The sequence below is a fragment of the Anopheles arabiensis genome, chromosome 2, assembly GCF_016920715.1.
Source record: "Anopheles arabiensis isolate DONGOLA chromosome 2, AaraD3, whole genome shotgun sequence".
Classification (NCBI taxonomy): Eukaryota; Metazoa; Arthropoda; class Insecta; order Diptera; family Culicidae; genus Anopheles; species Anopheles arabiensis.
Genome location: NC_053517.1, coordinates 71873515 through 71886572, shown reverse-complemented (window position 1 = coordinate 71886572; position 13058 = coordinate 71873515). Strand labels below are relative to the sequence as shown.

At 38.3% G+C, this 13058-nt stretch overlaps 1 protein-coding gene across 2 annotated transcripts in view; it reads right to left on the bottom strand.

Annotated features, from left to right (window-relative positions):
- Positions 1-3803: 3803 nt before the first annotated feature.
- The window catches only part of LOC120896308, a 58013-nt gene continuing 48758 nt past the window's right edge, over positions 3804-13058 (bottom strand). For both annotated transcript variants that reach the window (XM_040300314.1, XM_040300315.1), the window contains exons 7-8: positions 5499-5612; positions 3804-4641 (exon numbers count right to left, since the gene is read on the bottom strand). In XM_040300314.1, coding sequence (XP_040156248.1) covers positions 4250-4641; positions 5499-5612 — 506 coding nt within the window. In that variant the 3' untranslated portion in view covers positions 3804-4249. The remainder of the gene's footprint in view (positions 4642-5498; positions 5613-13058) is intronic.

The window sequence follows — 13058 nt, the reverse complement described above, 5'->3', positions numbered from 1 at the left end:
TGGAAAAGTTGATCAATAATCGTGCGGAAGCGTGCCAGATGCAGATTTTAGGAGAAATCATTCCACGTATTAAAACAAAACCCAAGCTAAACATAGACATCAAACAAACCAGCGTTAGAAATCAAAAGAAAACAAATAATAATGACGGAACCGTGTTAGCTAACCATGTTGAAAAGCCTATACATACATATTAAAGAGCAAACAATCCAGTAATGAGAAACTAAATTTATGACGGTAAACTTTAAAAACCAATGGTGCATGGTGTCAAATAAAAGAGCTTCGTTTGAATATACAATTTACGTGTTTGTGTTTGTCAATTTAGCTTTTATCCTTGCAGGTTGATTTTTTTTACTATTACTGTTTAATTATAGAACTGTTAGCATGTGATGAAACAAATGGAAAAGAACGTAAATAGAGTGGAGCCGGTACCTTTTATTCGGCTGTCCGTTTAACCGTTGGGAAATGACAGTTCAATACAACGATGACATTGCGTGCTGAGGAGGATATTTGAAAAAAAAAAAGTTATCAGAGCACATTGTGATAACAAAAAACGCTATGATTCATGGCAAATTTAAAATATTCTTATTGGAAAAAACATGAAATTAATAAAAACTGGCTAAGTTTTATTAAATCATAAAATGAATTTAAAAAAAAGTTAAGGAATTTGTGATTAAATATACACTTCGAATCATTATACGTGTTATTCGAGTATCCGGTCGAGGTCGAGCCCCGATTAGCCCGGATAAACGGCGCTCCACTGTATATATATATATTTTTTTTTTCTAATCAGTTTTGATGCAATCACACACACACATATTCTTGATAACTTGTCCATTTTTTATTCCCTTCCTTATTTAGTAGATTTTTTGTCATATCGATTTTGGCTCCAGTCAAGGTACGAATATCATTAAATAACACAGTGTTAGGTTTCCTTTTCCCGTTTTGGACATTTCACCCAGGTTTGCCGGATATTGTGGTATGTTGTCGGAAAAACCACATTTTCCAGGAAATATATTCAATTTCTCTTTCCGGAGAAGTTTAGGTCAATTTAACCAATGGTTCGGCGCTCCATTTGGCGCTAAACTTCAATTAACAGTTTGTGGTTGTATTTATTGCTGCAGTGTCTTGTCTAGATGTTAGTAACAATGTTTACCTGGTATATAGGTTCCGCCTGATAACTTTGTCTTTTAAAAACTTGTGTAAAATGAATGGACATTTTGGACAAGACATTTTGTAAAACTTTTTCTTTAGTTGAATAGTCAATACTTCCTGTTAGCTATTGAAAATGATTTCATCCATATGGTTGCTGCGGCTAGCCATGCAGTGCCCAAAACGGTTGGTTTAATTTTAGAAAACATTTTGGACTATGTGTAGCCCCTTCTCGGCTTTGGAATCACGAAAGTGGATTTTAAAAGCTTCGATTGTCTTTGGTTTGTTAGTTAACAGTTAGTTAACACTTGACGACTCCCGCGCAAATAATAGTCCAACAGCGTCAAATTGCAGCTCTTTGGTGGCCAAAAACATCAGAATTTCTACGAATAATTCGAACCTAAAGAACTGTGTGCAAAAGATCGATTTTAACATGGGCTGTGTGGCACTCACCTTCAATTGTGGTGAACAAAATATCACATGACATGGTTCTACCTCACTCACAATTGAACGTAACCGTATTAGTGTCTTCATCTTCATAGATAAATGGTCCACTGATGCTGTTCGACCAAATTCCACATCAAAGCGACACTTTTAATGGATGAAATGACCATGCTTAAATTAAGTATGGGTTGTCAATGCTCTAAATACGACAATTTTGCTTGCTGATATTGCTACAGCACCTACCACAACTATTTGGACAGTCGTTTATTGCGATTTGCGGACAATCCGTAAGAGATAGAAAAAACAGTGATTGTATGAGTTGTGCAGAATACTATTTCACCTCTTCGTATATTTTTTTGATTTTTTTTAAAAACGTTTGTACACGACTTATTACGAAGAAAAAAAAAAATATGGTCGTATCATAACTATAAAGACACTTCGAAAAACAGGTTTTTTGTGCTAACTAACTTATTAAAAATCATTTAAAATATAAATAACATATTATAGAAAGTTTTTAAACAAATAAATTTTTGATCGATATGTAAAAAGTGTTTTTATAACTTATTTTATGGTTTCATAAGTTTTATAAGAGTAATTATCAAAATATATATTTTTTTAAATATCAAAAACATTCAAAACATTTTTTTTCACCTGTAATGATTGTTTTGAAAATGCAAGCCAAAGTACAGCGCCTACCACAACTATATGGACAGTCGGTTTTCGCGATTTTCGAAAAATCTATAAGAGATAGATAAAAACAGTGAATGTATGAGTTGTGTCGAATACTATTTCATATCTTTGTATAGTTTTTTTTCAAATTTTTTAACACGTTTTTACACGACTTTTGACAAAAAAACAAATTTATGGTCGTACCATAACTATAAAGACACTTCGAAAAACAGGTTTTATGCGCTAACTAACGCATTTAAAAATCGTTCAAAAATATAAATAAGATATTTTACAAATGTTTTAAAGAAATACATTTTTGAACGATTTTTAAAAAGTGATTTGTAACTTATTTTAAGGCTTTAGAAGTTTTATAAGAGTAATTATCAAAATATATTTTTTTCGAATATCAAAAAATTTGAGAAAATTTTTTTTTCGCCTGTAATGATTGTTTTGAAAATGCAAACCAAAGTATAGAAAAAGTTTTTCAAAAATTATTTTGAAATTGCTATGATAACCTTATCAATTTTGTGCACAACGGTTCAAAACTGATCCGATCAAACAAAAGCGACACAAAAAGCTCAACAACGATTTTTTAGCAGAATCTAAATATTTGCTGCTGTTACATACATAGTTAAGGAATGCAATCCTTGTCCGATATTTTTTTCCTCTCACCACCCACTTCACCATCGATGTTCTTTTAAACCGCTACAAAGGCGCCCGTAAATGTTTTGGAGGAAGTGCAGACGAATACGATATTCAATTGCAATGGGCTAACCATAATACTCTCTGCACATATTCTTACCGGCATTACAAATACTTATCTAATACATGTAAATACCACATTACTAATTCAGGCTGTCCTTATTTAGGCTCATAAACTACCTTACAAATTCACGTCCAAACTTCACAAGCAGACGGCTACGGGCGCTTTTGTAGCGGTCTAAGAGAACACCGATGTTCCATTCGAGGCTTGAACCCATGACGGGCATGTTGTTAAGTCGTACGAGTTGACGACTGTACCACCAGACCGGCAAGTGTTTACACGAATGTTTATGAAAGTGTTTTATATCTGTTGTGTAGGCCCCATGTTATACAGGATCAGGTTGTTGGTCTGTGCTAAGCAACAACAATGCTACAGGCGCGATGTATCCAAATTAACATTTATTTTATATTTTTTAATATTACAAACTGAAACTTATTTGTTAATAGAAAGTTGCAGGGAAAAAAGTCAGTGCTTTAACGACGACTGTTTCGATTTTTTTTGCCAGAGGATTCATACTTTTGCAAACATGGAGGCGCCTAGTACTTTGCAGCTATGTGCTATGCTGACAGAAAGATTTATTTGCTTGTTCACCATAGCACTTAAGTTTTGCTCTCGATTGCGATACAAACATACTGAACAACGATATGAACGATATGATAAAACTTTGTACTGTCCTTACCCTTTGAAGATTTCTCATTCCTTTCTAAAACACGCTTTATTGTTTATTGCTTAATAATTTAAAGGTAACAGAAAAAAACGCATAGCTGGTTTCGAAGACTTATTCAAAAATATCGTTTTATTAAACGTGACATGTAACACCATTGTTTTATCCTATAATATTATTTTGCTAGTAAAAAAACAACTTTCCACACACGATAGCTAGAAAGCATTATTAGGATTTAAATAAATAAAAAAGTGCATCAATAAGTAACGAATTTTAATGTGCAAAATATATAAACACGGTTGTGATAATTAAAAAAAATTAAATTAAAACAACTTTCAAATATTTTAACGCAATGTTAAGGTAAAAGTATCAATTATATCGTATCAGTACAAGAATATCGTAACAAAATCTAAAGGATAACGTTACTGCCAAGAACCATGCAGACGCCGTTGCACACAGCTTTAACTTTGATGCAATCGTAATCACCAAACCACGGACGAAGCGTTCCCCTTTCCCCTGTTGCAACGAACTCGTTCTGCATCAAAAAAACCCCCAGCGATTCAGAAACATGAGATCAAATGACATCCCGCGTGATGCTGCAACGCTGCTGGCTGCTGCTGCTGCTGGTGATTGTTGGTGTCGGTGTCGGTGTAAAGCTGCACGTGCTGTTGCTGCTGATGCGTCAAGTCTTCTGATACGCGACACGTAGAAATGCAATGCACTGACGGGCGGAGACGGTACTTTCCTGCCCGTCCACACCGTGCCACCGGTTGGGACGTGCTCTCCTCCTCTTCCTCCTCCTCCTCGGTGGCAAGCCCGGTCTGGTGCCAGTGGCGTACGTACAGCAACACCATTAGGAGGAACCCGACTAACCGCAACATTTCCAAACGGTCCCGGTACGGTATCGTTGATGAGCTGCGATGCTCGTGATACATAGCCGCCGGATTATCACCTACCCCGGGTTGTGCAAAGGGAGATAGAGAGAGAGAGAGAGAGAGAGAGAGAGAACATGGAATGAAACATAGAGCAAAAAATCAGTGCAATGAAACTCGTTCTGACATGTGTTGTGCCTTTTTAGGAATGAAAAGAGCAAGGTTTGCTGCATTTTTTTCATCAAACATTACTATAGAAGAGTGATTAAAATTAGTTTCCTCTTTCAATCCCGAGATGGAGAATTAAAATGGACAGAGCGGGGAAAATAAACATAATCAAGACTGTATGACCATGATCAAATAAAAGGTTTAAAGTAAAGCATAAAACTGGGACAAGCAAGCTGTTGTGCCTTTTTTTCATGCGTGCAGCCGAGGATAATTAAACATTAAATCAGCTGCTGGCCACTCGCCCTCGCCGGCAGCAGCGCTGTGTACACGAAATGTACCAAATGTTTACGCACATAATAATTGAGCAGCAAATAAAAAATATTGCATAAGTAACCAACAAATGAACGAAAAAAAAGTATAAATACACACAAACGCTCCTAAAGGTAAAAAGCGACTGTAAATAGCGTACATTGCGGAAGCGGATATACCCTGGAAAGAGAGAACGCGGCCAATAGGGGAGAAAAGGGAGGGCTACAAAAAGAAAAAGCAAAACAAAAACAAACAAACAAAATGCTGAACAGAAGGAGAAAAAAAAACCGGTGACGGAAATTAAAAATGGCCCGGTGTCAAAGTTTCAGCCCCAGTGTGAAACAAACCACCGTCGTGTTGGATTGGATATAGCAGGGAAAGATGGCAACGGGGCTCGATGATGGCGCGGATTTTGTATGACCACTATCCGTCCCGTCCCCGTCTTGAAGCGGAACCTTACCTTTGAATATATGTACAACCACGCTCGCTGGCTGCGAATTGCTTGGAACGCAGGTGTAATTTCCCGAGTGCTCCTTGCTGGCCTGACTTATCGTAAGCTCCGAGTAGTGGAAATCTGTCAAAAGCAGTTTGGGGCGAAAGAAAAAAGTGGATCGAAACGGGAAGGGAGGAATAAAAATAAAAACCATTATAAGCATTGGTAACCAACATTCGATAAACAGACGGTGATGGTGGCAAGAAATGGCCGCACGTTTAGTGCCTCATTCGGCGATCAGAGAGTCACCGGGGAAAACCAGAGTGATGTGTCATGCTTTTGCGGCAGCAAACTTTCATCTGCCCTGGATGTTGCGTGTTATTTAATTTTTGGTTGGCAAAGAAAAACACATCAACACACACACACATACTTTGAAAGATAATAATAATAATAATACTAGCTAATAACCAAGTGAAGTGAAATTGATTTTCGTTCCCTATTCCATTGAATTCAATTTGTGTGCGACAAGCTCGCTGGCAGGACGCGTGCCGATTGGAATCCATACAATTTACAATCTAGTCAACATTTTGTTCCGAAGATGGAAGACAGAGAGAGAGAGGGAAGCTACAGTTCTGAGCTGATCGTTCGCGGCATTGAGCATCTGTCTAACGGAATCGCTAATTGAATTCGAACGAAAATGTAACGCTTGCTGACAAATCTCATGGCATGCTGGAAGGGCACGTTACGACCCGCCAACGTGCTACAATTTGAAAGTTCAGCTAGTTGCTGCAAGCCGAAAGCTTTAAGCTTGCAGTGTTTGGATGATTGGAAATGTCTGTATGTGTGTGTGTGTGTTTGTGCTTTCGTGTTCAATGGCCCGAAAGTATCAAAGCATTTAAGTGGCAACGATTGTGCAAATAATTGTTTGCGTTGCTTTGTGCATGGATGGAAATCAATTCCACGTTGGTTAGAGGAGGGGGGGCAGTCAGGGTTTGGAGAGTCATTTGTTTTGTGACACACGCAATTCGGAGTGGCTGTCTAGACAGATTTGCCAGATAAATTAAAAGATCGGATTAAACTTGAATGGAACGCTGCTTACAGTCATTTTGTGAGATTTAAGGGAGCAGTGCAAAATATGCGTTGCCGTGTAACAATTACTATTTGAGATTGCATAGGGTAAACATACCTATAGTGGTGGTAGTACCAATAGTGGTGGTATTGCACTAAAATGCATGGCGCCATTCCGTTACTTAATGACCTAAAACTCCATTACTTCGTGAAATGTGTCAACATTTTTCCAAAAATCCTTAGGATTTCATAACGACATTCATATTTCTGTTAACGTTCTTAATGACCATATAACCACGCAATTACTAGTTTTTCAACATAACTGTTATTGCCAATTGTCAATTGTAATGTTATTGTTTTACTAAAATTATGTGCCTTTTTCCTTATTTATGCATTTTTAAGTGTTTTTACCATAGTATTATAATAGTTACACAAAACAGGCATGTTCCTATAGAGGTAATAGTTATAAAATTAATAAAAACAGGTCATTTTAGATTTTCTAGAAAACATTTTTGACATGTCGTACTGTTTTCACTAAAATAAGCAACTGAAATGAGTTTTCTGTAGGTAATTGACCAATAAAAGGCCAAAATTCGCTTATCAAAACAACGCGTGTGGCTAATTCTTGCTATTCATACGAAAACAGCTTCGAAACTAAGTTTCATTGATATTATACACCGTTTTTGATGCATCTTTGTTTATCACCACTATAGGAACACAATACGACGACTATAGGAACCATACCACCATTATAGGTACAACGAAGCAGTCACAAAAATATGTATTTTTTCTTAAATTTGATGTATTTCATGATAAAAATGGTTGTGATTGCGTAGATAAAACATATTCCAATTGGTATGTGTTAAAATATTCAGAAATTGTCCTTCCTGACACCTTAAATCCATTAAAACACATCGTCACCACTACAAATTGCACCACTATTGGTACATTTACCCTAATGGGTTTACTAAAAACTTGATGTGTGTTGAGGGAATGAAAAGATCAGAAGATTTTTTTCGTACTGTTGTTTAACAATTTTATAGAAATTTTGTAACAATTGATAGTATTGGTTTTGGATTTTTTTTCCAAGTGTTGACAAATGGATAGTGAGAATTAATACTTCCAACTTGTTCTTAATGTAAAATTTACGTGTTTGTGACGTGTAGAAAAGTATTTAATTAGTTCAATTCATTTCCTCTATAAGTATGATTAAGAATTCTACATGTCTGGTAAACTTGCCTAAATAGTTTCAACAACAGTCATGGACGCTTATATGTTTGTCCATGATATTGATCGCTTATTGTGGTCATTTCGAACGTACAAGAACCCTCGTCCTCAATACATTCCAATCCCATAATAAGTACATATGTAGCTATCCGGCTGCGTAGTACTGAATTTGTCTCGAAAGTCTGTTCGCGTAGGACGTTACGCATAGCAGAAAAAAGTACAGTAGAGCGTCGATTATCCGGGCAGCTCGGGACCGGACGGTTGCCGGTTAATCGATTTGCACGGATAATGGTCCAAAAAATGTCAAACGCATATAAAACATATGAAATTCACTAGTTTTATTATTAATTTACCTAGAATCAATCGATTAATCGTTAGTAGAATATTATTTTAATCAATAACTGTAGGTTTACCAGCTGTTCATGAACAAAAATGAATTTCGAAAATACCCCTAGACACTACAGAGCTGCACAAGAAACTGGTTACCCAATTGATTATCGCTGCAAACTTTCGTCGTACGTATGAACAGCTGTCAGATATATGCGCACGGTTAAGCCGCCCGCCGGTTAATCCGTCCCCGGATAAACGACGTTCTACTATACATCCTTTTAGTGCTCGGTAGCGGATTAAGATTGGAGGCTCTTAGTGGTCTCACCACTGAAGGCTTTGCAGAATTGTCGAGATGGGTTGAGGTATCAATCGTTCAACCGTAGACGAATTAAACGGTAAATGTACACGTGGGAAGGTGAGTCTGTCCCCATGCGGACTCTTAGTTTAGACTATGATCTGCCCATTAGTATTGCTTAGTTTTCGAACGTACTGTAAAAATTCTCTCCTAATATACTCTAAAAAAAATTATTGAAAACAACCCATATTTCTTTATCAGGAATAACACTTACAATAGATTGTAATGTTTTACATTCACTAAAAACACTCTCGGTACCATGTAACATCAGCACAAAACAAGTAGCAAAGAGTATCACAGAAAGAAATATAGGTTCTTTAAAAAAGAAATTCTTAAATTAAATTTATAAACAAATATTGTAAATCTTTCAATTTGAACCTGCGTAACTTTCATACGCAATCTCCATGTAATTTTGTATAAATCAATTAAATTCAATATAAAAACCTGTTCAATGTTCTACTTCATGTCAGTGTAAAATCGTGCCAATAGATGGCGCGATTAGTTATGATAAAGCATGTATTAGCCTGACAATAAAAACGAATGGCTCGTTATAGCTCTTTTCAACACAACAAATCAATGTTAAAAAGATATATTAAAACCTGCTTTTAACCATTACGAAGTATTCGTACGATAAATCCGTAGCATTTCTTTTAAAATATTGCACATTCATAAAGATGTAGTGATTTATTGAGCCCTTGCTGCACATTCGGTCGCCTTACGATGCTCGGAAACGGGCAGAACAAGCGCCTGATTTAGGGTATGTTGCTTATGGTACAATGGTACATGCTACTACATCGAAAAAGATCCTCTGACAGATAGGCTCGTTAATCTGTACAGCATCTACTGCACCGCATCGAGTATCATCATGTCGATTACCGGGGTATGCATGCTGGTTGACCAAAACCCTTCTTGCAGCAATCTGTGTCGTACAAAATTAATTAAAATAAATGCTTTATAATGATTGTAACATAATAAAAAAGCTCTACCAGAACCGGTACTACTATTGCGACTTCCTACTCCTACTGCTGCCAGTACAATTACCCCGAATTGTGCTTGTTGGCCGGAGGTAGCGACCACATTTCAGAACAGGGTTATCACGTTTAATCTACATATTCATCTCCCCTACTCGCTGTGGTCACCGTCCGGACCCGGGCACTGCAAAACTGCAAACGAGTTCGGGGAACAAAGTTGAATGCAAATTTTGGACAAAAGGCCATCATTTATTATAAAATCTGCACAAGACACATTGCCAGCTCCTTCCAAATCCGATATCATCATCTGGCCATCTCTCGGGTCAAACCCTTAGCCCGCTTTGAGTGCAGTGGGAGTATCGGGGGGGGGGGAGAGATAGGGGTTTCGCATACGGGCAGTGTGACTGGAATGGAAAAGGATTTTGTCCATGTGCATCTACTCGAGTGCTTCTTCATGGTTCATAAAGTCACTCTGTCGAGGTCTCTGAGCTGTTGGACGGCACTCTCGCTGCTTCCCGTTCGCTGCGGTCGCATGCGGTGGGGTACACAAGTGGGCAAGCTTCAGCTTAGCCTTTACCGTGCCTCGTACACTTCCGGGTTTGGTGTCCGATAGTGCAACTGGCGTTCGTCACAAATACCATCACCAGCGGGACAAACCACCACCAACACAGTCGACCACACTCGTGAGCGAACGCTGGCCATATTTCATCACCGGACGGCGACGGGTCTGATTGTTTCTGGCGGTGGTATTCCAACCTCAGGCAGTGCTGGAGCCATCCGGCCATTGAAGGATGCGAAAAAATGGTGGGGCAGGATGTTTGCTGGAACCACGAGCCACCATCATGCAAAGTCGATGGAAGAAAGAGCTCAATTTGGTGTTGTGCTGTAGGGTCAAAAATTCATTTTAATAAAAGTAAGGAGCCTTACCCCATGTGCACTACACTCTCAAACGTGCACGCACATACCCGGCGGAAGGACGTGAAGGAAACCCTTAAGTGCGAGAGGCTGGGAATGTGGAGTGGAATATAACCCATACACATGCAAAGATTCTGTTCCATATGCAACATGCTGGCCAAACCCGGAACGGAACAAACATGAAGAAACCCCATCGGCTTGCGATCGTAGCATGATATTTGAAATCGTGTCGAAGAGAAACCTCATCCCGAACTGCACCGTCGTCTCCTCTTGAGCGATACCGAGGCACCGAAGTTAGGAAGCGGCTTGCTCACGTCAGAAGCATGACCGAGCCAAAATCGAGCCAGAAGTGGCCCACAGTCGGTTGCTCGCCTATTTGGGGGCAATATTTATTTTGATACTTCAAACTTGTACACACATCGTCCATGGCAAAGATAGGGGGTGATGTGGCAGTCGGGAAATTTGAATGATATAGAGATGTTTGAAGGGAGTAAGAAGACGGTCTGGTACTTTCCGTCTGCGCGGCCGTCACCACGGTCAGTAAACAGACAATGGGTGCTTACAGCGATGGTGTTAACAGCCACAATGTACAATGATTCATGATGTTTGCTCCACAAAAGAGGGAGGGGGGGGATGGAAAGCTAACCTTCTTTCACCGTGGACGTGTTTAACATTTGTTCCGACGCCAGCCGACCGTTGGTTTATGTTGGCACTTGGTAGAAATATTTCATTCATCGCTAAGGAGAAACAATAAACTCAGGCTAGTGTTTGCTTTCTGTACTGTGCAAAGAACGTTTAACAATATTTATTTCAAATTTGTTCTACTGGATGTTGTATTTTCTTTTATCATAGTCTAAAGTGGATTAATATTTTAAAGCATATTTAGTTAAGTAAATGAAGAAGCCAGTAACATCTCAGGTTTTGTGTAACAAATTCATATACATATGCTTTATTTTAACGTTTTAGTGTTTATTTTAGACGTTTTATGTAGTCTTTAGCTATAGAAAAACACATAAAAAGTGAATAACGTGCTCAACAAAAAGTCCAGTTGAAGCAAGATTCCATCCTCAGCCACGCTTGATACAGGCCCTGTGCTAGGCTCTGTACATGTTATCCGACAGGACTGCTGTCGCCTTAGAGCTAGCTTCATTTTAAAATGTCAATATCGTTGGTATCTAATTTGGCTGAGTGCTAGCAGCACGTCCCGCACACAAACGGTGTGCCGTGACTAATGGATTGGAAATAAATGTTGCATAACGCGTGGAAAGCTGAAGAAGCTTTACGGACCGTTCCGGGCGTCGAGCGTCGATTCCCGTCCATAAATCAATTACAACACCCGTTTCGCATGTGTGTGTATGCGTGCACGCTGTGTGTCTGAGGGTAGACAATTGCATAATTTTGCTGTGCATAAACATTGAGCAATTCAGGTAATCTATTGAAAGAGCTTGACTAATGTAATCATGCTCGGTTGCATTGTCGCCTCATTCGCATATATGACTATGTATTTGCTGTACAAAGCATTGTATGGCGTTGCATTCTACTAGTATTCTGCTTGGTCAATTGATTGTAAGCTTACCAACAAGGGGCTGAAAAGTTGATTTATTAATGAGCGACGGTGTGGTATAATGTTTAAAGTAGATTATACCCCCACCCTGGATAATGATCTATGCGTAAAGTAATTATGTATTATGTGGCTGTGGAGGCAGTTCAGTTAAAATACATAAATGCGATTATTTATAATTGTAATTTAGTCAGCATAATTAACTTCGAAACTGTATGAATTGAATTTTAATTGTGTATATGGGTGTGAGTATTATTAATTTATATCAAGCGACCGTGAAACGCAGCAATTGATAATTGAGGGTTGATGCATTTTAGTCGTACAATGTTACTCATTGAACAAATAGAGTTTCAATAGCGGCACAGTAGCTTGTTATCGTTGATGCTTAGTGCAACAGTGAAGAAATACAATTTTTTCCTTGTTGCTTTCTTTACTACTGTGATGGTACATTTTTAATGCTAAAATGTTCGAAATGATTTAGATGATGTTGCCATTATTGTTGTGAATGGCATGCTCTGGGTGACGTCTAAAGGTTATACACGTCGTTCAGACCTAGACCTTCGACATCAAATGCGATGTACGTGCGTCTTATTAATAGTGGGAGTGCTTATCATTAAAATTAAATAATTCAACTCCAACGATGTTAAAGGTCCACACATCATCTACTAGAAGAACCTGTATCGTGATTGTTTAAGATATAAGCGTAATGTTTTGCATAGATAAAACCCGTGGCGGACTCTCGGTCTCTTGTTCCATTCGTTAACTCGTTAAATTAACTTCTATGGACTTAAAAACATTCAAGTAGCCCGTTGTAGGTTCAAGCCGTTCCCCTCGTAGCATGGACTGACTATCCGGATGCATGGTACTAAATAAGTTTCAAAAGCTTGTACTGGTCTGCACTGTTCTGTTTATATACTGTCGTGATAGTAATACGATAAATCGTCTGGAATACGATACACTTTATCATTGCTCATCAAAACTAAATTCAATCAATTTTCTGATTGCTGCATCCATCCGTAATGGTGATTTGTATTGTATAATTTCTATAAAAGACTTCAGTAACGCACGTAAGATGTCTAGACTTTACAAAAGCAAAAGGTTGTGGAATCAGAAATAGAAATGAAAGCGTGGGCCTTGAAATTGTGGAATCAAACTACACG